The sequence below is a fragment of the Echeneis naucrates genome, chromosome 3, assembly GCF_900963305.1.
Source record: "Echeneis naucrates chromosome 3, fEcheNa1.1, whole genome shotgun sequence".
NCBI classification, from domain to species: Eukaryota; Metazoa; Chordata; class Actinopteri; order Carangiformes; family Echeneidae; genus Echeneis; species Echeneis naucrates.
Window position 1 is genome coordinate 27,097,171 of NC_042513.1, and position 27,316 is coordinate 27,124,486.

At 46.8% G+C, this 27,316-nt stretch overlaps 2 protein-coding genes across 4 annotated transcripts; one reads left to right on the forward strand and one right to left on the reverse strand.

The window, feature by feature from the left end:
* Nucleotides 1–170: 170 nt before the first annotated feature.
* eprs1 (glutamyl-prolyl-tRNA synthetase 1) lies at nt 171–16,073 on the forward strand. 3 transcript variants are annotated; one of them, XM_029497774.1, is made up of 35 exons: nt 171–332; nt 1,895–1,979; nt 2,133–2,232; nt 2,313–2,478; nt 2,583–2,728; nt 2,906–3,000; nt 3,105–3,231; nt 3,336–3,528; nt 3,642–3,813; nt 3,934–4,167; nt 4,245–4,329; nt 4,648–4,707; nt 7,773–7,883; nt 8,264–8,400; nt 8,479–8,686; nt 8,770–8,882; nt 8,961–9,078; nt 9,585–9,776; nt 9,861–10,025; nt 10,257–10,487; nt 10,953–11,153; nt 11,246–11,458; nt 11,537–11,811; nt 12,912–12,963; nt 13,047–13,256; nt 13,501–13,573; nt 13,670–13,749; nt 13,845–13,946; nt 14,056–14,211; nt 14,295–14,492; nt 14,583–14,756; nt 15,085–15,245; nt 15,371–15,449; nt 15,523–15,587; nt 15,683–16,073. In XM_029497774.1, exons 1-35 carry the CDS (start codon nt 290–292, stop codon nt 15,831–15,833), a joined length of 4,971 nt encoding a protein of 1,656 aa, XP_029353634.1. In that variant the 5' UTR covers nt 171–289; the 3' UTR covers nt 15,834–16,073. The 3 variants fall into 3 exon arrangements, with proteins under 3 accessions (XP_029353634.1, XP_029353633.1, XP_029353635.1); XM_029497773.1 differs by having other exon boundaries at nt 172–332; nt 2,313–2,469; nt 2,583–2,719; XM_029497775.1 differs by lacking the exon at nt 10,257–10,487 and having other exon boundaries at nt 173–332; nt 2,313–2,469; nt 2,583–2,719.
* Nucleotides 16,066–26,068, reverse strand: LOC115040760 (ankyrin repeat and BTB/POZ domain-containing protein 2-like). Its single transcript, XM_029497776.1, has 17 exons — nt 25,099–26,068; nt 20,250–20,399; nt 19,672–19,879; nt 19,422–19,574; nt 19,174–19,339; nt 18,950–19,039; nt 18,765–18,866; nt 18,580–18,676; nt 18,360–18,495; nt 18,059–18,288; nt 17,800–17,978; nt 17,613–17,718; nt 17,414–17,516; nt 17,127–17,199; nt 16,973–17,041; nt 16,775–16,888; nt 16,066–16,667 (listed from the first exon to the last, which is right to left on the reverse strand). Exons 1-17 carry the CDS (start codon nt 25,925–25,927, stop codon nt 16,434–16,436), a joined length of 3,039 nt encoding a protein of 1,012 aa, XP_029353636.1. The 5' UTR covers nt 25,928–26,068; the 3' UTR covers nt 16,066–16,433.
* Between the last annotated feature and the right edge of the window lie 1,248 nt (nt 26,069–27,316).

A 27,316-nucleotide genomic window follows, 5' to 3' on the forward strand; every position in this document is an offset into this window, starting at 1 on the left:
TATCATAGTAATAGTACTATATTTAATAATAGTAATTATTAGTAATAATGATAATAATAATTGAAGGATGATAATAAATGATTACGTTTTTAATGACGGGTCCTGCAGTTCCACTCCCGGACAGGAGGGGCAGCGTGCCGCCTCCATGTTGTGGGTTCGCTGCAGCTTCTCCCCCTCCTCCTCTGGTTCAGCCGCGGTGAGGAGAGTCTGTCCGTCGGTCAGAGCCGTTCAGTCGGGTCTTTGAGTCAGAAACAGCTTCAGCAGCGCTGCAGAAGGAGAACTTCAGCTCATGGCGTTAAATCTGACCATCAACACCAACAACCTGCCGCTCGGTGAGTCACTTCCTGCTCCCGCGTGGACACACGTTACCGGGGGAGTCTGGGAGTCGCGTGCACTCGGCTAGCGTTGAGCTAGCTGCTGCTACGTGTCGCCCCGACAAATGACACGAACCCCGACTGGAAATATCAGAAATTAAACTATTTGCGAAAAGTCAAACGTGGAGAGTTGTTTTTCCATAAAAATCAAAGCATTTGAGCAGCAGTTGCGATAGTCTCATTAATCCAGAAAAAATGAAAATAAGATAAAATAAGGAAATAAAAGTTTTGTGTCTGAAGATGTGTTGGGTTTAGTTGGAAATATGTCGACTCGGATGTTTTCGTGATTTAGTGGCTGCATGTTAAATATTGTTCAATAATATTTTTGACCTGAAAATGAACGGGGTGTGTAAATATTGAATGCTGAGTAGCATGGTAACGCCAGCTAGCATGACGTCGTGGCACTCAGAAAACAACAAGATGTGTAAAGTTTGTCTGACAAAAATAAAAAAGGAAAGGATTATGACCAAATCAGCACAGCTTTGGTTTGTTGTCTGCAGAAAGTCTCTGTGGATTCAGGAGTGATTGTGGACAAAACAGACTTCCAAAGGGGCTAGCTGCTAACTGACGGGTTGACATTGCTAGCATCGGTTAGCCCAGCCATGGCTGTTCTAGTCGGTGTGGTTATTAAAATGCACGAACAGCTGGAAGTGTTTTGGTTCATGTGGGGACGTGGCTCATCAGGTCCATCCACACCAGTTTTCATTTGCAGTTTGACAGTTACTCAACGGCGCCGATGTGCGTTTGCTTTGAATTCAGCAGGCTGATGCAAGCAGCATGAAACGTGGCATTTGATGGGAAGAACTTGTTTTTTTGCACAGAGTTGATTAGCTCAGTCTGTGATGGTGTGTCGATCACTGGCCCAGTTGTCTTCCTGCAGGGAAAGTGAAAGTATTTCCTCTTCAGACATGCATGAGACAGCAGAGCTGGAAAAAGGAGGATAAATTCTGCGGGACTCTGCCCCAAACACCAACCATCAATTCACTTTTCTGTGAATGAAGTCACATAATGAAGCTGGACCTGAGCTTAACTTGCTTTTATTTATTATTGTAATTGCTAGTTTCCTAATGTGTTTTTCTCCAGGAGAGTTTTCCTTGCTAAACAAACCTTGCATAACCTTGCAGTTCACCATGTTTTTCTAAATAAATTTAAGTCAAAGAAGGAGTTTTCAGATAAACACTTCAATGCTGATGTGTTTTAAGGACTGTTTTAAATCAGTCTTACATAACTGCTGAGTGTGCAGCTGTTGAAACAGGCTCAAAGATTAAAAGCTAAACATTGCAGTGTGTTTTGCATAGTTTTCTATCGCGGGACCAGCTGAACTGGTTCTTAAATCATCATTCATAAAGGCTCTAAGCTGAAGAGGCATATTATCTTCAGGAATCTCAGTCACATGTTGTTGCTCTAACTTACAGAATGCTAAATGAATGGACTGAAACGGTTTTGGTCTTTTTGCCTTTTTAATAGCCAGAATCACAAGATTTACTAACAAATGCTGAATTTGCTCTTCTGTCCTGCAGGGGCACTCCTGGCAGCAGAGCATGTGAAGGACAGTGTGCCTGTATCAGTGGAGGAAGGCAAAGACAACCGCCTTCATGTCTCAGAGTATGTGGTATAATTTCTTTAAATTCCTGTTGTGTACAGGAGAACCTAAAAAGCAAATGAGAATGCGAGCCTGTTCTTTGTTAAAGTGCCTTGATGTAACTCTGTTATGATTCGGTGTAAAAAATGAATAAATTTGATTTGTTTCTTCCTCAGTGCAATCCAATTCAACGATGTCAACTCTATCAGCCGATACTTGGCTCGGTTGGCTCCTGCTCTTGGCCTCTATGGCTCTAACATGATGGAGCAGACTGAGGTGTGTATTTGGGGTATTTTTTTTAAGGAGGGAGTGTGGTGTTTTTGCTTCAAATTTGACATGTCGTCTGGTGTCTGCAGATCGACCACTGGTTGGAGTTCAGTGCTCGGCATCTGTGTGGTCAGCCCGGCTTGGCCGAGGCCCTGGGTGAACTGGATCTGGCCCTGTCCCTGCGGACCTTCCTGGTTGGACATGCTGTCACCCTGGCTGATCTGTCCGTCTGGGCCGCCCTCAAAGGTCAGTGGCGTTCAAGATGTACCAGTTTGGATCTGAACCTGTATCGGTGCAGAAATCCTGCAAGTATTTGAGTGAAAGTTGCCGGATGACAGGTTGTGATTGTTTCTCTGCAGGTCATGAGGGATGGCCAAGCCAGGGCAAATCCTTCTCCCACATCAATCGCTGGTTCTCTTTCCTGAGCTCCCAGGTTCCCTTCTCTGCTGTGGGCAACAAGTATGCCAATAAGAAAGCCCCAATGAACAAATCAAATGTAAGTATGGTGTCATCTTGGAAAGAGAGAAGCTGAATGACTGTAAAGTTGGTTAAGGTTAGCCTTTATACTGAAAAGTAACACAGACCAGATAATTCAACATTTTGGCAAAAGAGAAAATGGAGGTTAAGATAAAAAGAATTGAGAGATATTTTCTTTCTGACTGACTGTCACTCTGTTCCATAGTCAAATGAGAAGAAGCAGGATGTTGGAAAGTTTGTGGAGCTTCCAGGAGCTGAGATGGGCAAGGTGGTGGTTCGATTCCCTCCTGAGGCCAGTGGGTAGGTTCTGATCTGGACTTTCGGGCATTTTAAACACCATTACATCCCCAAAAGTCCATGAGGAGTTGGATCTTTTTCTTAAATTTCTGTCACTCTGTGCGTAGATACCTGCATATTGGCCACGCCAAGGCTGCTCTGCTCAACCAGCATTACCAGGTGACATTCAAAGGCAAGCTCATCATGCGCTTCGACGACACCAACCCAGAAAAGGAAAAGGAGGACTTTGAGAAGGTGGAAGATGGAAAAACAGAATTGCAACTCAGCCTTACGATCTCCAAACCAGCTTGCTGTAAAAACAAGTGTGTGTTTATCTCTACGTCTTCATTTCTTCTCAGGTGATCCTGGAAGACGTCGCCATGCTCCAGATTCATCCAGATCAGTTCACATACACCAGCGACCACTTTCCCATCATCATGAAATTTGCTGAACAGCTTCTTACTGAGGGAAAGGCCTACATTGACAACACCCCTCCTGAGCAGATGAAGCAGGAGAGGGAGCAGCGCATCGAGTCCAAATGCAGAAATAACAGTAAGCCAAGCGGCACGCACCATGAAAACCAATCACAGTCAGTCTAAAGGAACAATATACAAGATCCTGAATGTCTGAGACTAAAACACACCGCTTCCCTGTCATCTCCGTAGCGGTGGAGGAGAACTTGAGGATGTGGTCAGAGATGAAAGCTGGAACAGAGTACGGTCAGACCTGCTGCATGAGGGCCAAGATTGACATGAAGTCCAACAACGGCTGCATGAGAGACCCGACATTCTATCGCTGCAAGATCGCCAGCCACCCTCGCACTGGAATTACCTACAAGTACTTCACTTATCTGTTTTAATCATTTGTTGAAGCAGCATTTTCTGCTTTTAATATCTGGATGGGAATATTCTAATATTCTACAGATATTAATAATGGAAACTTCCACATTTTTTCCAGAGTCTACCCAACCTACGACTTTGCCTGCCCCATTGTGGACAGTTTGGAGGGTGTGACCCACGCCCTAAGGACCACAGAGTACCATGACCGTGATGAGCAGTTTTATTGGGTAATCGATGCCCTGCGACTCAGGAAACCCTACATCTGGGAGTATGCCAGACTCAACCTTAACAACACAGTGCTGTCCAAGAGGAAGCTCACCTGGTTTGTTGACCAGGGATACGTCGATGGATGGTGGGTTCAGATGAATTCTTCTTCTTCTTCTTTACTTCTCATGCTCTGTTTTGACCATCTCCTGCCACGTCTTCCAGGGATGACCCTCGCTTCCCCACCGTCAGAGGAGTCCTGAGAAGAGGAATGACTGTGGAGGGTCTGAAACAGTTCATAGCAGCTCAGGTAAACTGTCAGCCGGTCCTAGGAAGAGAGGGGGCAGGAAATCCCTTTAATTTAAAGCAAAGATGGGAGCTCAGTTTGGTAAATAAATAAAGATTATTTTGGGATGGTCTTCTTAAACTTTCCCTTTATTCAATAATGCACCTTTAATAAGACAAAAGAAAGAAAAGAAAGGTTTTCTCCTGAATACAATCAAAGAAACCAAGCACATTAAGGTGTCGCCTCTTTTAAACAAACTACAAACAGGAAGTCACTTTTTATTTTTATTTTTATTTATTTTTTTTTTGGGTCAAGGAAACTGAAATGTTTTGTTCTTTCCAGGGAGGGTCGAGGTCAGTGGTCAACATGGAGTGGGACAAGATCTGGGCCTTCAACAAGAAGGTAAATGTTTCCTCTACATCATCTCACACCAGGTCTGATTGTCTGAACCCACTGATGGAAATCATTTTCATCTAGAATTTGACTTTGACTCTTACCGGTGTGCAGTTTAGTATAAGTTTAAAAAGATGAGTGTGACAGCTCCCTTAAACACTTGAATGAAATGCTTAAATTATTGTTTTTCCTCTGTAAACAAGCAAACAGCTTCACCTCCACCTCTAAAAGAGCTGCACTCTCTAATATCAGTTTAATAGTGAGATGAACAGACCAATCTTTTTTAATTTTGTCCACATCATAAACTTCTATGATTGGAGCAACTCAACAGACCATTTGTTATTTAGTTTATTCACGAGCTCTTTTGGCTGAGCAAAAAACCTGTTATATTTTAGAAGAAATACGTTTGTGGGTAAGAGTCTTTTTAAAAAATGTGATGCATGAGCGCGAAGGAGGCTGAAAGGCAGAACCTGTGACTGACGGAGGTTCAGAGAATTGCCCGTGGGTTCACTGCTGGCATGGCTTATTTCTGCTTTGCTGCTCTCATTATGTTTAACACTTTCATTTGGCTCCTCCTTCCTGGTGCCCATTATCCCACAACTACCCTCCATTTTGTCTCCAGCAGCATTTAAGCCTGTAAGAAGTAGACCCGCTGCTTCGTGTCATGTACTGCTGCTGTTTGTGTTCATGTTTTTTTGTCCATCTTGTTTCTTTCTGTCTCTCCACCTGTGCTGCTTCCTGTGAGTGTGTGTTTTGGTATTATTTCCTTGCTGGCACTTGCTGCTTCATCCTCGAGTTGGGCCGAAGGTGTGAGGCCGATGACTGAGAGCTCCGTTTGAAAAGTAGATGTTATTCTCATCGGAACAGATGAACCCAGTTGATTATTTTTATTATAGGTTGTATTGGTGACATTGGAAACGTTTAGCTTGAGGTTGAGATTCAGGAAACTAACAGCTGCTGCTGTTTCATATGCATGTTCAACTAACCTGCACCCCCCTGCCGTCTTCAGACAGTTTCATGTCCCCAAAGTTCTCTTACCTCAGTGTGACGCTATTTAAAGTCACTGTAGCAGCAGCTGGGGGAGAAATGTAGAGTTTATTATCGGGTGCCTCAATATTCAGGCCGTACTTCTGAATGTAATCAACACAGCAGTTAAAAATTTCTTCATTTTAATAATAGATGGATTGTGAGTCAATGGACAAACTAAACTTGGACCAAGTGTGTGTTCACCGCTGAGTCAGTGTTAGAACAGAAGAACTATGTAAACAGTCCATTCTATGTAAATGTGTCTCTACCTTTATCCTCTCTCTCTTCCTCCCTCCTTTTATCTGGCATTAAACAGCATCTCACTCTTCTGTTTCCAAGCTGCCAGTTAGCTGTCTGAAGGTACTCCTCCCCTCCTCGTCCTCCTCTTCCTGCTCATTCTCACCCACTCCGCCTCTGCTTTCCTCATGGGCTGGTTTACCCAACAGTCTTCACTACTTTACCAGCCCGATGATATAAAAACAGACAGGACATCTGTGTGAAGTTAAATGGCCCATGAAAGGCAGCAGAGTTTAGTTTTGGTCAGAAAATCTCAGCATTTAATGAAGTGAACGACTAAACGAGTTATTGTTTATTGGATCCTCTGCAGCTTTGAATCAGGTGCTGGTGGAAATGACCACATTGTGTCTTTCACATTAGCAGTTTGTTGCTTTTATTACTTTCTAGTTCTCCTCACTGCCACAGATCTCAGATTTCAAGGGAATTATTTATGAGTTGTTTACCAGGTAGAAATCCAATTCCTTCGAAAGGGTCTAAGGTTTTTAAAAAGCTTTTCCTCTTGTAGACAGAACGAGTTTAACCATCAGCTGGTTTGAAGTTCAATGGGCAAGTATTGATTTCATCATAAACTATTTATTTCTTACCTGGTTCGTCCACATGCTAATATTTCTTTAAACAGTGCGGTCATTGGGCCGCTGGCTAAATAATCTTTGTAGTGTAATTGACCTCTGACTCATCTGCCCTGATTTATGGAGCTAACTGATCATTTACTAGAAATTATTCTTTATTTTTATTTATTTATTTATTTATTTATTTTTGTAGACAGCTAAGAAACAACTGCAGGCTTCGAATAGCTGTTGAATTAAATTCTCTGCAACCGTAAATTAAAAGAAGCATAACAGAAGAGAATTATGGGAGCTTTATGAAACAGTAAATGATGGGATGAATAAAGCTGAATTATCTTAAAGTGGACCAGATGTTTTCTCAAAATGCAGCTTTAAATTTCTTCAGGTCAACTTCCAGATGAAGTGAAGGTCAGACAGTCCCAGGACAACCACACCCAGCTCCACATTTCCCATCATCCTCTCTGTTTTCCCTTCATTTGTTGTCATTCCTAAACATTTATTATATTGTGCTTCACACTTCATTTCATAAATCAGAGTTCATATTCATATATAATCATATTCACTCCATGCAGAAAGCAAAACATCCATCTCAGGTGAGCAGTTCCTAAGTGGCATTGAGGGCAGATTTGATTTGAGCAGTGAAATAATGAAATGAAAATATTTTACTGTTTAAAAGGGCCAAATCATTTTGGACTTTTGCTTATGAAGTGGGAAAGTTAGAGGAGGAGTAACTTAGATTTATCTTGATGTCAGGATCAAATTTACGCTGTCTGATATAAGAAGACAAATATTAAACCTATTAATAATAATCATCATCGTTTCTCTTGTAAATGTGATGCTATCAGGCCTTTTGGTCTAATTGAATCTAAAGAGTGTAATTCAGGCTGGTAAAATAGAAGAGGATGAATAAGCAGCTAAACACAAGCTTGTTTCCCCTGAACATTCACTGATCATCAGCTTTTCTTTCTCCCCTCGTCCTCCTTCGGTGTGACTCTGACTTCCTGTTTCCTTTCATCATGGCGCCTTTTTTTGTTTGAACAAAGCTGTGTCATTTTCTGCTTTGTCCTTTCATTATTCAGCATTTTGTCTGTGGAAATTCTCAGACAGACCAATAGAAAATCAATCTTGTTTTACTGACCTGTGTGTGTTTGTGTGTGTGTCTTTGTCTGTATGGGTGTGTGTTAGGTTATTGATCCAGTTGCTCCCAGATACACAGCTTTGTCCTCATCTTATGTGGTTCCTGTTTCCGTCCCAGAGGCCACAGAGGAGATGAAAGAAGTGGCCAAACATCCAAAGGTTGGAAAACTCTCTGCTTAATTTAACTTTTTTAATTCTGAGGTTAACATCTGGGACGAGGATTTATTGGGCTGGTTGTCTTAAATTTTGGAACAAAAAAACTGCACTGTTTATATTTTGATGTTTCCACTTCATCTTTCCTTACTGATAGTCCATTCACATTTGTTTTTTAATGTTATTTTTACGTTCTATTCATTTTAAGTCTGTACTCAGTTCTATTTATTGGAGCGTCTGTAACGAACCAAAGTATTTCTGATTCTGGTTTCCTGTCAGAGTTTAAAGTCTTACATGAATTAAATGGAGTTATTCTCAGTTATAAACAGGACTTCTGTCATCTGGCTGTACATGTTAGTGCTGACATCCTTTCCGTGCTCACACAGAACGCAGAGGTCGGCATGAAACAAGTTTGGTATGGACCTCGAGTTCTGATTGAAGGAGCTGATGCTGAGACTTTCTCTGAGGGTGAGGTGGTCACTTTCATCAACTGGGGCAACCTCATCATCACCAAGATCAACAAGTGCGTCTAATAATTTCAATGCAGCCAATGAAACGACAGGATGTGTTGCTCACCCCCGCTCTCTCCCTCTTTGCTCAGGGGGGCAGATGGGAAGGTCGTGTCCCTGGACGCTCGTCTGAACCTGGACAACAAGGACTACAAGAAGACAACAAAGATCACGTGGTTGGCTGAAACCAATAGCGCCCCGCTGCTGCCCGCCATCTGCATCAACTACCAGCCTCTGATCTCCAAAGCTGTCATCACCAAGGATGACGACTTCAAAGACTACATCAACAAAAACAGCAAGGTGAGTCTGTGACGTCTGCTGTCCGCCTCGTCTTCATGTGTCTGACATTGTTTCAGTCAACCTTCTGTGACTCCTTCCTTCAGTTGGATGAGAAGATGCTTGGAGACCCTTGTCTGAAGAACCTGAAGAAAGGGGACATCATCCAGCTGCAAAGACGAGGCTTCTACATCTGCGACCAGCCCTACGAACCAATCAGGTGAGAGGAAGGTCACGGTCGTTTGTTTTGAACAGCTCGGTGCTGTCGCCGGTCTCTAACTGTGGTCAACATCTGCAGTCCACACAGCTGTAAGGAGAGTCCCTGTGTCCTGCTCTACATTCCTGACGGTCACACCAAGGAGATGCCGACTGCTGGATCCAAAGACAAGAGCAAGAGCCAGACCACCAACACCACAGTGAGCATTTTTTAAAGAAAACTCTGTCCAGATGTTTGAGTTAGCCAATCAGAGTGTCTCCTTCAGAGTCTCTGGATCAGTCCTGAATGTTTCTGAGTTTATTGTGATGACAGAATAAAGACAATCAGATATTTGGTGCTGATTTTTCATCATTAATGAGCAGAACTCCTGATCAGATAAAGAACGACCCAAACACATCAGAGGAACTTTTCTTTGGAACAGAAGGAAACATTCAGTGTGTTTTTTAGTTAGTTTTTGTTTTCTGAGTCTGAACTGATCAGACAGAATCAGATGAGTCTGAAGATGAAAAAAAAAAATATATATATATCATGAATTTGTAAGTCAGACTAGTTAACAGTATCAGATGTCCCCTGATGCTGTGGTATCACTAATCTGAGCTCTAGTGTTGTACTTTTAGTCACAAAAGGTTTCAAAAGAAGCTGCAGTTATTCATTGTTTCATTCAAACTAGTAGGTCATTTCCTTCTGCCCTCCCTCCTCTCTTAGCCTGCCACCCCCACCAAGGCAGCTGCCCCCAACAAGGCGGCCGCTCCCTCTGCCTCTCCAGCCGCCTCCAGCTCGGCTGTGGACTTATTCTCCAGCATCGTAGCTCAGGGTGAAGCTGTTCGCCAGCTAAAGACAGCAAAGGCTCCTAAAGACGAGGTGGACGAGGCAGTGAAGCAGCTGCTGTCTCTGAAGGTCCGAACTTCCGTCCAAAGAAACTGCACTGCTCCTGATTATTCAGATGATCTGACTGATCTTTGTTTCTCCTGCTCTCTGCAGGCTCAGTTTAAGGAGCAGACGGGTATCGACTACAAGCCAGGCATGGCCCCTCCCACAGCACCAGCCACACCCACATCACCAGCTGACTCCGCCTCCTGTCCATTCACCCGTGTTGCCCAGCAGGGTGAGCTGGTCAGGAAACTGAAGGCAGAGAAGGCCCCCAAGGTACCAGGACCTTTGTCCGGTCATTGTTAGTGTCATATTTGTTTGTGCACTCTTCCCTCATGTCCCACGCCATCCATCCATCCATCCATCCGTCCACCTGAGTGATTGATCCAGTCATTTCTCGTTTCCTTATCCGTTTGAGTTCATTCTCGTGTCCGTGTGGCTGTTGCATGCCAGTGGAGTTGATCCCTAACGACCTCCAACTATAAGCTGGTTTGTTGATGACATCAGGAGCAGATCGATGTAGCAGTGAAGCAGCTCCTCGCACTAAAGGCAGAGTTTAAAAAACTGACCGGTCAGGAGTACAAACCAGGGATGGCCCCACCCACTGTTGCTGCCCCCCCCTCTCCTTCTCCTGCTGCCAACTCCTCCTCCTCCTCCTCTTCTTCTTCGGACCTTTATGAGCGCGTTGCCCAACAGGGGGAAACTGTGAGAATGCTGAAGTCTGCAAAAGCCCCGAAGGTACTGAGAGCAGAGCCAACAGAACGCTGTGATGATTAAACCCAGAAACTAACACCTTTTTAAAATACTAAAACAGATCAGTGTGATGATGATGATGATGACTGGGTCATTATCTTGGTCCAGTTGGTCAAATGTTAAAGATTAGCCGCTTTGAAATGAGTGTAAGTGAACTAACTTTGGGATTAATTGGCTTCAGTGATGCGAAGAGACATTTGACATGGTTTGTTTTTACACTGAGTCAATCAAGAATCAATGTGATGAGGTCAGCGTTGGAACATTTATTAGCTGAGCTTTAAGACATCCATGAATTGTTGTGACAGCAAACTAACTGAAGATGAAAATAATTTGAAGCTTTATTCAGTTTCTAGATCTTGAAAATGTACTTTTCAATGCAATCCAAACGGTCACAGGATCTCTATAAAAGCTGCTCTGAATGGACTCTCACTTCCCTTCTCGTCTCTCCAGGACCAAGTTGATGCAGCAGTGAAACAGCTCCTGGCCCTGAAGGCTGAGTACAAACAGCTCACAGGCCAGGAGTACAAGCCTGGAGCTGCCCCAGCTCCAGCTCCAGCCCCGGCCCCGGCCCCTGCTGGCCCCGGGCTCTATGAGAAGGTTGCTGAACAGGGAGAAGTGGTCAGGAAACTGAAGGCTGCCAAAGCCCCCAAGGTGGGAATGTGGTGTTTCTGCTCCTTTCAGACTTTAGTGTCTCTTCTTGTGTGACTGTTTAACTGAACGTCTCATTGCTGGCTGTTGATCAGGATCAGGTAGATTCTGCAGTGAAGCAGCTGTTGGCTCTAAAGGCAGAATACAAACAGCAGACCGGACAGGAGTACAAACCAGGACAGCAGGCCCCTGCTGCCCCTGCTGCCCCTGCTCATACCCAGTCCTGCACCTCTCCAGAGGGCCTTTTCGCTCAGGTGGCCCAGCAGGGGGAGCTGGTGAGGAAGTTGAAGTCTGAGAAGGCCCCGAAGGTAGGGAGCCGATAATGGCCCGATATCAAATACAGTTGGACGGAGGACGGAGAAATAACAACCGTCCTTCTATTTCAGGATCAGATAGATGAAGCCGTGAAGACTCTGCTGGACCTGAAGAACAAATACAAGACGCTCACTGGGGAGGACTATAAACCCGTGTCTGCTGCTGGAGCTGCTGGAGGGGAGGACAAAAACCGCAAGGAGAAGGAGAACAAGTCTGAGAAACAAGGAGGAGGAGGAGGCGGCAAGAAGGGCAAAGGAGACAAGGCCGGACAAGGCAAGGAGTCTTCAGGAGGCGCAGGAGGAGCAGGAGGCTCAGGAGAAGGTCAAGGATCCAAGAAGCAGACACGGTGAGGAAGAAGTTAGAGCTGAAGAGAGCAAAATTACTCTTCATCTTTAAATGGAGACTTTTTGCTGAAATGCTAATTGGTGGTTAAAAAATGAGGACAAAGTATTTTTACTTTTTGCATCTGAATGTTTCCACCTCTGAGTTTCTCTGATGGTTCTGATGTAACCGCTTGATTTCTCAGCCTGTTCACTCTTTCACTTTGGCCCAACGTGCAGACTGCTGTTTATTTCTGTCCATCCCATAATGCTCCCGACAGTTACAGCTGATTGGGAATGACATCGGGCAGCAGAGTCAAAATGTTTGAGCCAATAAAAAGTCTTTGTTCTGAAGTTTGTGGTTCGGCGTTCTCTCCTGATTGGTTCATTCAGACGCCTCGTTTTTTAAGTTCAGTAACGGCTGAAGACGGATCGTCTGAACGTTTCTGCTGTAGTTTAACTTCTGACCAGAGTTTTTCTGACTACGTGGTGAGTTTAAAGGCTGCTGTGGTTTTCGTCTGCACGACTACAGTGTTTCCTCTGCTCGGGGTTCCCAGAGGATGAATCTTTGTCTACTTTCTTTGACTTTTTGGGAAATGTCTGGAATGTTATTTGACAGATTGAAAAAACACTAAATTATGTGGTTATACCTGCTTAGCTTTGTTGCAGAATCACCAGCATGGCTGCTTTTTCGACATTAGCACCTTTCAAACTTTTATTTTGAAAATCTTCTGAAGGCAAAAAGGGGTTTTCATATGGAGGATGCAAAAAGTGCAGAAAATAACTTTGTTCCTCAGATCCAAACTAACGATCCTGATGATATTGGAAACTATGCTGGCTCTGCATGGCTGTTTTTTTTTATGAGTGATGATCAGTCTAATGTAGATGACAGAAAACTAACGAACCAGCCAGCCATGACTGCGTCAGTCTGATGTCCGTCATGATTGGGCGTCACCGTTAAGACTCTTATCCACTAACGAGACATTAAAAGAAGTTGAATAGAGGAGACACAGAGACTCTCTTAAACTTACCCTGCACTCCTTCTTGTTATTCACTGTTGTTCACTGTACACTGATCATTTTTCATCGTTAGCTTCACACTAACATGGCTGTTGTTGTCCTGTCAGGTTGGGCTTGGAGGCCAAGAAAGAGGAGAACCTGGCTGACTGGTATTCTCAGGTCAGTGCAATAAACACAGTCCTGTTTCCAACCTCCACAAATACACTAACTGTCTCTTACAATGTGACGTTGCTCTTTGGCAGGTGATCACCAAATCTGAGATGATTGAGTATTATGATGTCAGCGGCTGCTACGTGCTGCGGCCCTGGGCGTTCTCCATCTGGGAGGCCATTAAAGACTTCTTTGACCGGGAAATCAAGAAGCTGGGCGTGGAGAACTGCTACTTCCCCATGTTCGTGTCTCAGGCCGCTCTCGAGAAGGAGAAGTCCCACATCGCAGACTTTGCTCCAGAGGTAAACAGGAACTTCAGCAGATCATCTATGCCTCAAAGACCAGACAGAAACGTTCAGGCTGTCACTGAAACATTTTAGTTTTTATGTTCTGACTCTTTGGACGAGCAGGAATTTGAACAGAATTTAGATTCCATTTTATTCTGTTGTCTTGTTGGACACTGACCAGAAGAAAAGTGCTTTACAGACAAAGATTGATTGATTGATGTTGATCAACCTTTCGTGGTGGTGATGTCATCGTTTACAGGTTGCCTGGGTAACCAGGTCAGGAAAGACAGAGCTGGCGGAGCCCATTGCAGTCAGACCAACCAGTGAAACAGGTGAGAGCAGATCAGACTGGATTGAGGGACAAAGCTTTCAGTTCTCCGTGCTGTTGATGGTGTTTGGTCTGAACCTTCTGCTCCGTCTGTCCTCAGTCATGTATCCGGCCTACGCCAAATGGGTCCAGTCGCACAGAGACCTGCCAATCAAACTCAACCAGTGGTGTAATGTCGTGGTCAGTGGCCTTTCACAGTCCGTCTGTGTTCATGTTGTATTTTCATGATCCAAACATCTTCTGGCTCTGACTGAGAACGTCTGCTTCCTCTTCAGAGATGGGAGTTCAAACACCCCCAGCCCTTCCTGAGGACCAGAGAGTTCCTGTGGCAGGAGGGACACACAGCGTTCGCCAGCAAGGAGGAGGCAGCCGAGGAGGTGACGGACCTGCAGAGCCTGAGCTGGATTCACTGCTGCTGAGGCGCGTCGGAGTCCACGCAGGGAGCTGTCAGTAAAGCTGGATCCTTCTTGGTTTTCTTGTGTGCAGGTTCTTCAGATCCTGGATCTTTACGCCAGAGTGTACGAGGAGCTGATGGCGATCCCCGTGGTGAAGGGCAGGAAGACGGAGAAGGAGAAGTTTGCGGGGGGGGATTACACCACCACCGTGGAGGCGTTCATCTCCGCCAGCGGCCGGGCCATCCAGGTTCAGTTACAGACTCGCCTCCTTTCTTGAACTCAGCTGATGCTGTTGAAGAAAGTAACATCTCATGTTGGTGGTTTCCTCAGGGAGCTACGTCCCACCACCTCGGACAGAACTTCTCCAAGATGTTTGAGATCGTCTTTGAGGATCCAAAGAAGCCGGGAGAAAAGCAGTTCGCTTTCCAGAACTCCTGGGGAATCACAACCAGGACCATCGGGGTCCTCACCATGGTCCACGGAGACAACATGGGACTGGTGCTGCCCCCCAAAGTCGCCTGCCTGCAGGTGGACTCCCTCACAGACACAGACGGCCGTGATGTTTGATTTAAACCGCCGACTGATGACTGAACGGTAAAATTGTCTGTCCTTCCTCAGGTCGTCATCATCCCCTGTGGAATCACCGCCTCCCTCCCAGAGGAGGAGAAGGACAAACTGTATGCTCAGTGCGCCTCATTTCTGAAACGACTGCAGGCTGCCGGCATCAGAGTGAAGAGTGACCTCCGAGATAACTACTCCCCAGGATGGAAGTTCAACCACTGGGAGCTCAAGGTCAGGAATAGAGCTAACAGAGACCTAAAGCATCAGCTGATCTGATCAGTCTGACTCTGACTGCTTCTGTGTGTTTGTCCATCCGTTCTCATCCTCCATCTTTGATACTGACGTCTGGAGTCACGTCTCTATATCGGACGCTCCTATTGGCTCTGGTGGGTGATGTCACAGCCAATCAGAGTCTGTGGATCAGTCCTGTATGTTTCTGATCTCAGTGAGGAGAAGTTGAGTCTTTACTGATAGATCTGTTGAATGTCCTTTAAACCTGAAGACAAAGGGCTCTCAGACAGTAAAGGGTGTAATCAGAATCTGACTGATCTGTCTGAAGGGCGTTCCTGTTCGCGTCGAGGTCGGACCGAAGGATCTGCAGCAGCGTCAGTGTGTCGCTGTGAGAAGAGACTCCGGAGAAAAGGTGACCATTCCAGAGGCGGAGGTGGAGACCAAGCTGCCCGCCATGTTGGACGACATACAGAAGAGCCTGTTCAACAAGTAATGATCCTATCTCACATCAGAAAGTCGACACTATTGTGTTAGAAGTTGTGCGCCGATACTGATAGTTGAAGCTACAACTGAGCAAACACTGATGGGAAGTTTCTCGTTTGTTTGTTTGTCAGAGCTTCAAATGACCTGAAGACTCACATGGTGGCTGCAGATTCAATGGAGCAGTTCCAGAAAGAGCTGGACCAGGGCAAGGTGAGTAACACACAGTAACGCACGCAGTAACACACAGCTGTGTGTACTAACTGATGTTTGTCTGGCTCTGTAGATCGTCCAGATTCCCTTCTGTGGAGAAATCAAGTGTGAAGATTCCATCAAGAAAACGACGGCCAAGTACGTCTGAGGGAGCAAACGGCACGACGACCAAGTCAGATGAGCGATTGTCTTGTAGTTTCAGCCGTCTGATGTGTTTGTGTTGTCTTCATTAGGGACCAGGACCTGGAGCCTGGAGCTCCGTCCATGGGAGCCAAGAGTCTCTGTATCCCCTTCAGTCCTCTGAAGAAGCTGCAGCCCGATCAGCTGTGTGTCAGCTGTAAGGAACCGGCCCAGTACTACACTCTGTTCGGCCGCAGCTACTGATCCTGAAACCTCACCTGGTCTCTGACGGACCAACGCTGTAGCTGAGAGGGGCGTCTGCTTCTCCTGGTGGTTTGGAGTCGACGGAGAGATTCAGGATGGAGGCGTTGGCGTTTGGTCTTTCTCTTCCTCGTGTTAAGTGTCAGTAAACGTTACGAGAAACAACTGTAAAGAAAAACACTCAGTTTGTACAAAGACAAGAGACAGGAAATAAATCTTTTCTATCAGGAAAGTTTGTCAACATGTCTGGTGTCACTTTATTGATCTTTAATTTCACTGAGCTCTGATTTGATGAGATGGATTCTGTGGAAGTCATTCAACTCAAATACAAGATGAAATTCTATTAATTTCCATAAACCAAGCAGCAGAGTCTGGAGCTCTGATTGGCTCCAGCTGGTGATGTCACAGCCAGACACGTACAAATGTGACTTTAAATTAAACGTTCCTGAAAGTGGAAAGACTTCATCCACCCAGTTCTGGATCTGGCTCGGGATCTTCCAGACCCCGACTCTGGCTCAGACACATAAAAAACAAGTGAGGTATTTTTTAAATCCTCTTATCTGGACCATCCTGGATGGATCCAGTCTGGGGGGGTCCTGTCTCCTACCCCCGACAGGCAGAGTGAAGGCTGTACAGTCTCTGGACCAGCGCAGCCTCCAGGTCCCTCAGGAGAACCGGCAGATCCTGATCCTCCTGGATGCCGGTCCGCGGGCGGAGCCGTCCCTGACCGACGCCCCCCAGCAGCAGGCGGTGGAAGTCGTCCCGGTCCAGGAGCCGGTCCAAGTTCTGCAGGAAGAATCCCTCACAAAACCTGCAGAGCTCAACGGCTCTGTGGTGCTGGAACACAAACACACAACAGCCTGTTAGACAGCAACCAGCGTGCGCACACAGAGCTCAGCTCAAATCTCAGGTTTGTTTCACCCTGCCCGGTGGCGGTCTGGTACCTTGGCGGTCTGGTAGACACTGACGGCGTTCTCCAGAGTCACGTTTAGGGACAGCGCTATCTCACAGCTCCTCTGCAGAGCTCTGAGCTGGAAGAAGGAGGACACCGGGAGCAGCTGTGGAGAAACCAGGAACATCTGGGTGAAGGATTCTGAGGAGCCAACAGCTGATCAACAGCTGATGAACAGCTGTGATTTTACCTTCAGGGCTTCAGACTGGGAGACTTTCAGTCCTTCAGTACCTCCGCAGTACAGAGACTTCATCATCATCTGCAGACAGAAACACTCATCATCATCATCATCATCATCAACAGGCGAACGCTGACGAAGCTCAGACAGGAAACAGGTGACCCACCTGGAAGGTGCAGTAGGTCATGTGACTGATGTGGATGACGCTGTCAGGAGAATCGCTGAGCATCTGCCGGAACCTGAGGAGAGGTTTCAAAGTTACTTTACTTATAGTTCTAAAATATATTCATGTTCAAAGATGTGAAGATCAGCAGCAACATAAAAACATTTACATGAAACTTATTTCAGCCGCAAGAGGCCGAAATTAAATTCTAAACCAATAAATTTAAAAGGACCAATGAATGAAATATCATCTGTTAAGATAAATAATTATTCATCTATATATATATTCACCTTTCAGACGCCGACATCAGCAGAACCCGATGAGCGAAGAATGGACGTCCGTCCACCACGAAGGTCACGTCGGACATTTCCTGATTGTTGAGGAAGTGAATATCTGAGGACGAACACACAGGAAGTCCTTCAAGCGTTAAAGTCGGAAAATGAAAGATTGTAACAAGAAGTCAGGACAAGACTGGCGGAGGAGTCTTACCAAGCTGCGTGGACAGAGCGGCGTCCATCGGGGGGACGGGAGGAACTGGACAGCAGCCGTAGCAGTGCGAAAAGACAGACGCCAAACGTTTGGTGATGACGTAGTCCTGCAGACAGAAGAAATGCTGATGGGCACACCAACAACGACTGACAGACAGACAGACAGACAGACAGGTGTGCTGGTCTACCTTGCTGGTCTCTAACATGCTGAACATGAGGGGGACACCTGTGGACAGCAGCTCAGGACTGTAGTCCTCCGTCCTGATGGACACGAACTCGGTAAGGAGGGACACGGTAACTTCGTGCCTGCACATCTGTCGGGCTCTGTGGAGAGACTCCAGCCAGGTGTGGAGCCTCCAGGGGACACCTGGACACGGACAGTGAGACAGTCAGTGGACGTTCCCTGTGCGGTTAATTACAATGCGTGTCAGACGTCCCCGTCCTCACCCATGTCTCTGAGCTCCATGGTAACGTCCAGGTAGCCGTGCTCGGCGCTGTAATAGGCTGCATGCTGCAGAGCTTTCATCCTGGTCTTACAGAGCCGAGGAGGACTGGACGAGTCCGGAGCTGGAGCGTCGTCGTCCTGGTCCTCCACACCTTCAGCCAGGATCTCCTCCAGAGACAGGATGTCCTCCTTCCTGTCCTGAGGCTGCAGCAGCAGCCTCCGCAGGACGTTCCTGTGGACGAGGGACCGGTGACGCTGCTGGACGAACACACTAATAAAACTGTTCATCAGTTCATCGCTCACCTGTGACCGTGTGCTGCAGCCGAGCTGAAACAGTTCATGTCTTCATACAGAGGGGATGTCAGAGAATTCCCATGATGCACTCTGAGCAGCGGATCTGCTCCATGAGCCAGCAGCAGGCTCACCATCTCATAGTCACCTGGAAAGATTACATGACTAATTATCTGCTGACCAGCAGCTCTATCAGACCACGTGGACACCTGATCCACCGTCAGTGTCGTACCTGCAGCCGCCGCCAGCTGCAGCGGCGTCTCAGCTGAGCTCTCCTGACCGTCCAGCAGAGCTCCGCCCTCCACGTCCGCGCCGGCCTCCAGCAGCAGCTGAACAGGACACAAAATACATGAGAGCTGCAGGAGTTAGCAGCTGGGTCTGACGGAAACCATCAGCTGCTCCCGGTCCAGGTCTTACCTGAGCCACAGACAGGTGACTGTGCAGGACGGCGAACGTCAGGGCCGCCCAGCGCCGGCTGCCAGGGTGAACGGATGAATGTCTGACAGAGCAGCCCGGGACCTGAGCAACAATACACACACTCAGAAACACTAATCAGCTGTGTGTGTGAGCGTTGGAGCAGAGTCAGCAGGTGAGGTTTTTACCTGCAGGTCCAGGTGAGCTCCGGCCTCAATGAGCATCTGAACCAGAGCTTCATCTCCTGCGGCAGCAGCGTACATCAGAGGAGTCATTCCCTGCAGCGACACACACGAGATTCTTTTGCTCCTTACAGCAGAAATATTACTTTCCAAAGTTCATTCAACTTGAATTTCTTTGACCATAAGTGACCATGTTGTTGCTCCACACACCTGGTGCCCCGCCCCCTCACCTGGTCGTCCATGGTGTTCACCTTCTCTGCTCCCAGCAGCTTCGAGGCCTGATGGACCAGATCAGCTCGTCCACACGACAGCATCCTGAAGCCCAGGTCCAGCTGGAACCTGGCTGCTGCAGCTTCTGCATCCAGACCCTTAAAGGACTGGAAACAGCACTCTGACCTGCACGGACACACAAACACACACATTCACTGCCGCGTCCAGGACAACACAACTTCGCACAGCCGTGGGAGGTCCGTCTTACTTCAGCTGTCGGGGCTCACAGTCCAATCCGGGGAGCAGCTGCCGGGCTGTTTGTCTGACGTCATCGCTGTCCACCAATAAACTGCAGCGATGTTCGGCGTGCACCACGGCGAGCCTGATCCACTCCATGAGAGGAGGGAGGAGCAGGAAGGGGCTGGAGGGGATTTGAAGATTTTTATTTTTGTCTCCATTTTAAACATTTTCATTATGAAGCAGCAAAGCACAAATAAAAAACTAAAGTGCTGATTTACCGCTCTCTGCTCAGAGTCACGGTCAGAGGCTCCAGGTTTGGATTCTCCAGACACTCCATCTGTGGGCTGGACAGGAAGTAGTAGAGCGTTCGGAGGGCCTCCGGGGCCCAGGATACTGACGGCTGATTGGCTAAACGAAGGGGGCTGATGGACGGACTCGAGCTGCGCAGCCGCTGCATGTGATGCATCGCCCGAGATACCAGGTCACCTGCAGGAAAACAGAGAGGAGGAGCTACACAACATGGAAATATTTCTTCCTTTAAATGTTATTCAAGTAAGTCAACATAAAAGTATAAAAGCTAAACATACCATGATAATGGAAATGTTAATAAAATAACAAAATAAATATTAACAGCATTTGAATGTATTTGTTAAATATAAGTTTTTGTTTCATATATATATATAAAGAATTTCTGTGAGCGTCAGGTCTCCGAGTTCACATGAACACATCACCAGCTCCATAAATCAACAGAGGACTTTTATTTCCTTCACTAATGAGCTACGGTGGCCTGCAGGGTGTGAAGGTGCCTTTGTGTTCTGTAATGGGCCCTCTCTCACACACACACACACACTCTTACTCAGCTCTGTGATGCTGCCCACTCCGGTGGCCAGCAGCGCCTGCTCCAGTGTTCGCAGCTCCAGCTGGATGTAAGCGTCCTCCCTGCTCTCCATCGGGTCCTTGGGAACCTTGGTGTACGGGCTGACGTGGGCCGGCAGCGACAGCTCACCTGCACACACACACACACACAGTTTGTTGATGCTGATGTTGATCCAGTCAGTTTGTTGTCACCACGACAACAAAGACAGGTCCAGTACAGCGTGTTGCATTCAAAGACCACTCATGTCACAAACCTCAAATAAGGTAGTCGGTAGGTGTGTGACCCAAAGAGGCCTTAAAACTGACAGATAAATATTAGTTTTTTGTTGTTTTTTTGTATGTTGGTTGTTTGACTTTATGAACGTGTGTATCGGTTGTAAGGTTGCCTGACTTTAGGTGTTCTAATTTCACGGTACACTAATTTGGACCTCTCCTTGTCTCCTTGTGAAGGAGAAGCTCCTGAACGATGTAACACCACAGAGCTGAACATGCTGCCTGTGTGTTGGGCTGAGCAGGAAAACACACCTCTGCTGTCTGAGTCCAATTGCTGGACAAAGAAAGAAATCTTTGGTTGGACTGAAGGCGACGCGTGGCGGCTAATTGGTTCTGATTGGTCGAATGTGTTTACAGACAGGAGGGAGTGAACAAGCATCTATTCATGGCTACACAACGGGAGACCAGTCTGCAGGGGACAAAGCACAAATCAGTGTTTTCTACTGCCTACCTGTGTAGGTCTGACCCCCCCAGACACACAGACACACACCTCAGGTTAACACTACCTGCTCACACACAGAATCAGCAGTTATCAGGTCATTTCCTTCCTCGTGTTAAAACAGAACACTTTATGTCCCCGAGGTTGGCTACGGCATCCTCAGAGAAAGTGTGTGTGTGTGAAATGAAAACAGAGGCACAGTCTCTGGGCCTGAAGACAACAGCTCTTTTCTGCTGCGTGGTATAAAGCTGCAAGTGTTGAGTCCAGACAACAGAACCCCAGTCTGACATGTTGAACATAAACTTTTCACGGACAGAAACAGAATGAAGTGGTGGCCCTGAAAGGTCAACAGACACAAATTAAAACACAACAGTCGTGTTTCCAGAGGACACCAAACACTGACGGACCTGCTGAGACAAACATGTCTCAAACATGACTGAGCACCGTGAACTGTGGCTAATAAAACGACTGCAGCAACCTCAGATGGCCACGACCTCGTCTCCTGCAGACTCTATGAGTCGGACCAGCACTTTAACTTGCGTGGACGTAAACCGAGTCATGTGAAGCACGCAGGCAGGTTTGGGCGGGAAGACTCTGTTTTGGTAGAATAATCTGTCAAAGCCTGCAGGCGGTTTGTCTGGAGCCCGGCTGGATGGACGATGTCGACACGAGGTTTTACAGACATGAACGAAGAGCAGGGCCTGGCCCCCCGACAGAGACCCTGAGAGGCACAAAGACTTTTACTGGTTAATTCATCACAAGGCGTCAAATCATCAGCGAACCTCAGCGTGGTTTCAGCAGCACAGAGGAACAGCAGAGACAAAGCTGGAGACCGCTTGCTCCTTCTGCTTTATCGTTTTCACGAAGGCCAGATGGTGATAGCATTATGAGGTTTGGTGGCTCAGTGAGTGTTGGATTTCTCTCTGCTGGTACGCTTTCTCCAGCTGTCTGTTTCCACTTCCTGCTCAGCTGAAGATCTGAAGATCAACTAACTCCTTTGCTTTTCTTTTTAGAGGGAGGAGAAATCTGTTTGTCAAAAAGACACCGCAACAAATAGTTTGGTCATTTTGGTGGAAACTTGAGTCTGCCCCCGAAAAACCGATCATTTGTGATTAACTCGTTAATGAGTTCAGTGAGCTTAGAGCCAATCAGAGGCCGAGCTGTCAGAGTCTCTGGATCAGCCATGTGTGTTTCTGAGTTTATAACGACAATCATTACTGAGCAGAACTCCTGATCAGATAAAGACAGAAACAACCCAAACACAGGAGAGGAACTTTTCTGTGGAGAAGAAGGAAACGTTCCTCTGTTGGGTGAATAATCAGGAAACTAGAGGCCTTAATGTGGCTCCACCATAAACAGTTGGAACAGAAACTGTCCTGAAGAGAACGGGGGAATAAAATGCCATTAAAAGGAAACTAAATGGTTGAACCTGATCTTCTCGGACATGACTGGGCTCAGAAAGCTGCTTTCTGCAGGAATCTCACCGATGATGACATTACAAGCTGTGTCTTTGAATTCTCTCACTGGATCTCTACAAACACACCAAAGCAACTCAGATTTCACTGCCAGGGTTTATTTTTCATCATCGGATCAGACGGGCTGTTTGGTGGTGGAACAATGTCCTTATTAAAACCTGAGTGAGGAAACAGAGCGCGACCTGTAGTGTGTTGTTAGTGTGGCGGGGGGCCGGCTGCCTCTCTGGCCCGGACAGCAGCTACACTGGCTGTTTGTTTAGCCCAGCAGACGGACCTGCGAGCCCTGAACCTCGTGCCCTGCAGCCTGAGCGGGAATGAGAGCTCCTTTGTGTCGCCTGTGCGGGTCAGAGGCTAACAACACTCATTCATTTACGTTACCCTCGTCTTCCTGTTCACTCCTGTGGGAGTGAGCGTGAAGTCTGTATCGCAGCAGGCAGCCAACAGGGGACAGAGGAACATTAACTGGCACTCAGAAATGCCCCGATATCTGCTGCTCAGGTTCACAACAAAGACGCTGTTGAGCAGAGTTTTTCCTGCTTGGATGCCAAAAAAACTGAAACGAGTGGAATTGAAAACATTAACGATGACTTCATAGTTCAGATGAAGCAGTTTTCATTAGTACACAGCCACTAAACTCAAAACAGGAAATCTAAGTCAGGTTTCACAACCAACGGGAGCAGAAATTCAACTGTTCTCGGAATGAGGGACAACCTGACCCCGATCCTGGACCCCTCTAGACCTCTGAAGCTGAGCTTTGGGATCTGGGCCAAGACCTTAGCAGCAGACGCTTTAAATCCTGGAAGTTGTGTATCTGGACCTGTTGGTCCAGCTCATCCTGCAGATGCTGGACTGGACTGAGATCTGAACTGGTCTTTGTTCCTCAGACCTCCTGAATGTTGCTGCAGAGATCACTGTTTCCATGAAGACCTGGACCTGGTCTGGACCACATCCACAGAAATTAAGGTTTTCCTGTAGGACATTGTCTAAAGCGTCACAGTCTCCACCAGCTGGTCTTCTTCCCATAATGCATCCTGGTGCTGTGCTTTCCCCAGGGAAGACGTGCGCACACACATGCACACACACACACACACACAACGATCCCAAAAACCTGATCCATCAGACCAGACCACCTACTGAGCCCTGAGCATGAGGTCTGACTCCAAACTGAACTGAGCATTCACAGCATCAAATCTGTGAAATAAAGCTTTAAAATAATCAGTAAATACTAAAATCTGCATTAATGCTAATCTGAGTCGATGACCGTAAACGTTTATCGGTAAAGATCCTTCACTTCCGTGTCCCTTATTACCCAAAATGCCCGTTTCCTGTCTGAGGGGGTTTCCCATGGCTGCCTCCATGGTGCTGCTCGACTTCTTAAACCACCAGAAACGATCTATTATTCTTATCTCCACTTCTTTCCAGTTTTCTCCAGACGTTGAGTCTTAAGCTGCAAAGCCTCATGGGACTGAGATGGCAATTTAATTTATTCTGTCGAGTGGAGGAGACGGAACAAACAACAGCAGGAGGCCTGATCAGTCTACATTCTTCATGATTATAAAATGTCCAAAATACAGATATCAAAAATTATTATCAGCAGCCATTAGGGTGGCAGAAAGGCAGCAGGATTGTGTTTACAGATGTGTTAGCGTTAGTTGATGCTTGGTTTGTCTTTTACTTTGTGTTGTGTAAAAACTGATGACAATACGAGGCCAGATGTGGTTACGGTGTTTGTTTCAGAGTAAACAGGAGCCACTGTGGAACACCTGGACTCAGGGGCCCGGGGCTCCGAGCAGCTCCACTATCATGTTTTTAAAACACGCTGAAGAAAAAATGAAACTCAGGAGAACCCGATGTCTTCCAGGCTGCATCTTCTTCATCACAACTGACAGAAAACTCAAACATCACAGCAGCAACAGGGGCCTCGTATGAGAGCAGGTTTTTTTTTTTGGGAGATGGATCATGACTGTTTTCACTGGTGAACATGTGACTTTTCACTCATTGTCACTGTTCTCCTGGGAACTGACCTGATAATCCGACATGAAGCTTCCATACATGAAAATCAACGTGTCACATCAGACAAAACCAGGAAAACGTCACGTGGACACCAAAGCTTCAGATCTGTTCAAGTTCAAATCTCAGCAGTGAATAAATTCACAAAAAAAAACCACATTTCAATCATTCTGATGATTATTTTTGACTAAATCTTTCTCCTTACATTTAAGATTCCACAGCATGAAAGAAAATTCAGTGATTTGTATATAAAATGTCAACAACGCAGAGCTGAACCTGATGTTCATGAAATCACTTTCATCACCTTTCTTATGTTATCCTTTTATTTTCTTACAATGTTCTTTTCTTATTGTGACTGAAGACAGCTGACAGTGTTTTAGGTTGTGTAGTCAAAAAAATCAGCCAATCAACGTCCGATCAGGACGCTGAAATATCATAGTTGTGAGCAAAATGCTGATATTTTAAATCCATTTTAAATCATCTCCAAACAGAAACCACGAGCAGAGTGATGTCATCAGTCTCCACATTCAAACAAACGGTGTCAATGTGAGCTCACATGAAGGAATCTGAAAACTGACAGATAATTGAAAAAATTCAAAAAAGTTTTGTCTTATTTGACGGTGTGAACTCACCATTGGCATTTCTGCCGCACATCAGGTGCTCGTAGGGCTGCAGCAGCCCCCACAGCTCCGGGTCGTTGTTGACGGCCCCCTCCAGCAGCTCTGCGCTCAGCGGGCCGGCCCGCCTGGCCGCCTGCAGCGCTCTGCGGACCAGCTCCTCCACCAAAGCCTCCAGGCAGGCTGTGAGGCAGACGGCGGCGTACTCGTGCACACGCACCGCCACCCGGGTGTCCACCATCCACCTGAAGAAGCGGCCCACGGACAGCTGCAGCCCGCAGCGGGCAGACTTGTCGTCCCCGGAGCTCATGCAGTGCAGGGACACGGCCCTGACCGCGGAGGAGGTGCAGCGCTCGGCCAGACTCCAGCTCAGCACCAGCCTCACGGCGCTCTGGACCTCCAGGCGAGTGCAGCGTCTGTGGAGCTCACTCAGCCGCTGCGCCTCCCTGGAGACCCGAACCAGAGCCCTCCGGAGCAGGACGCACAGGCGGCGAACGGCCTCCGCGGCGAACGACGCATCTGACCCGGACACTTTACGCACGACCTCCCGCAGATCCTGCTCCGTCCAGGGGTACTCCTCCAGCTCCGGCAGGCAGGGACACTTGGCCAGGACGTCCGCTGCGTCCTCAGGTAACGAGCTGACTGTGTCCCAGCTGCCGTTCCGGCTGTACAGGGAGCCGGCGCGCTGCCACCAGGCTCCCCGCTGAGGGCTGCTCGGATGCGGCTGTGACTGCCTCGACCTGTCGGAGGAGGACAGGCTGAGGGACGGACAGGGGTCCCCGGCTACATAGCCCGAATCCAGGCTCAGGTCCTCCAGGGGCTTCACCAACAGACTGCTGGACATGGTGGAGTGTGATTTTACACAGTTTCTAACGGATCCAGTCACCTTACGCACAGAGAAGAACGGAGCAGACAACTTCCATGAAGTCCAGTTCCAGGTCCCGGTCCCGGTCCCAGTTTGAAGGAGCAGGTCTCAGATGTCTCACCTCCAACAATCCGCATCAGACTGAAGCTGCTGCGCCAAAACGGACCAAAGTCTGCGGACGGATCTGGACACTTTTACGCACTTGGACCAAAAAGAGCCAACCGAGTCCATCACCGACCGACAGCGCCCCCATGTGGCCCAAACACAAATAACACTGAACAAAACCACCAGGCGTGTAGTTTCATTCTTTCAAGCTTTTCTGTTTTAGTAAACTGAAGCAGCTCTCAATTTGACTTTATTTTTGTTGTATTTTTATTATTTGTCATCGGTTCCTGATGGATATTTCTGTGGGGAGAAGAGTTGACTCAAGAGAAGAGCGTCTTTCATTGAAACCGGGCAAATCTGGAGGATACCACCCGATTCCAGCTGAGTGGTCGCCCTGCTGGTTCAAAGGTCATGGAGATATTGATGTCATGGGAAATGTCAACTCTGCCCAACAAACGTGATGAGACGGAGATATTGGTGAAGACTCGTGTGTTTTACTGAAACCTGGTTGCATGAAAACATCCGATTCCTGTGTGGAACTACCTGACTTCACTCAGAGACAGAAGAATTGTTGCTGTGAAGGTGAAGATGTGCTGTCCAGATACTGAATTCTTGGCAGCTGGTATGAGACCGTATTACGTACAGAGAGAATTCAGTCTTATCATAATAATACGAGTACATTCCACCAAAGTCAGCCGCTGAAGTTCCACGTGAAGTTCTCCAGGACGCAGACTAAACATCCTGAGGTATCCGTATTAATATCTGGAGATTGGAACCTGCTGACTGGATAATGTTTTTTCATATTTTGAATGGATGATGTTCTGTTTTTTGCTTTTTATATTTTTTCTTTTTCTTTTGATGAGCTCCTGACTGGGTGAATTTATATCTAGAACTTCTGATTTCCTCCTCAGTGTCAGACAGTGTCAAAGATTTAGACACACAATAAGTCAGTGAAACGTTGATTGTGTTCATGAAAACATAATAAAACAACAAGTCAACGACGAGTCATAATTTCTTAATGAATTTTGTTTTGAGGTGTTGGTGAGTTTTTAAAGATGGAGGAAGACCTTTTCCTGAAAGCTAACATTAAGCTAACATTAGCTGTTCTCCTGTCAGTATCAGGCCAGGTCCTGATCAAAAATGCCCGTCTTAGATTAGTTAAATCTGGGCTGTGTCCATAAATATTTAGTTTTTTACTGATTCTTGGTCTTTTCTGGGAAAACCGAGTCCAGCTTTGATCAGTCCGGGTTTAAAGCTAATCTG

Bases quoted from the DNA above. Each gene is read 5' to 3' on its own strand.
- LOC115040760 (XM_029497776.1), bottom strand. From the start codon at position 25,927: ATGTCCAGCAGTCTGTTGGTGAAGCCCCTGGAGGACCTGAGCCTGGAT. The intron at 18,677-18,764 runs GTAAGACCTGGA...TGTCCTGTTCAG, and splicing joins GTCACCTGTCTGTGGCTCAG to CTGCTGCTGGAGGCCGGCGC. The intron at 17,719-17,799 runs GTAGACCAGCAC...TTCTGTCTGCAG, and splicing joins GCATGTTAGAGACCAGCAAG to GACTACGTCATCACCAAACG.
- eprs1 (XM_029497774.1), top strand. From the start codon at position 290: ATGGCGTTAAATCTGACCATCAACACCAACAACCTGCCGCTCG. The intron at 3,001-3,104 runs GTAGGTTCTGAT...CTCTGTGCGTAG, and splicing joins TTCCCTCCTGAGGCCAGTGG to ATACCTGCATATTGGCCACG. The intron at 11,459-11,536 runs GTAGGGAGCCGA...CTTCTATTTCAG, and splicing joins AGTCTGAGAAGGCCCCGAAG to GATCAGATAGATGAAGCCGT.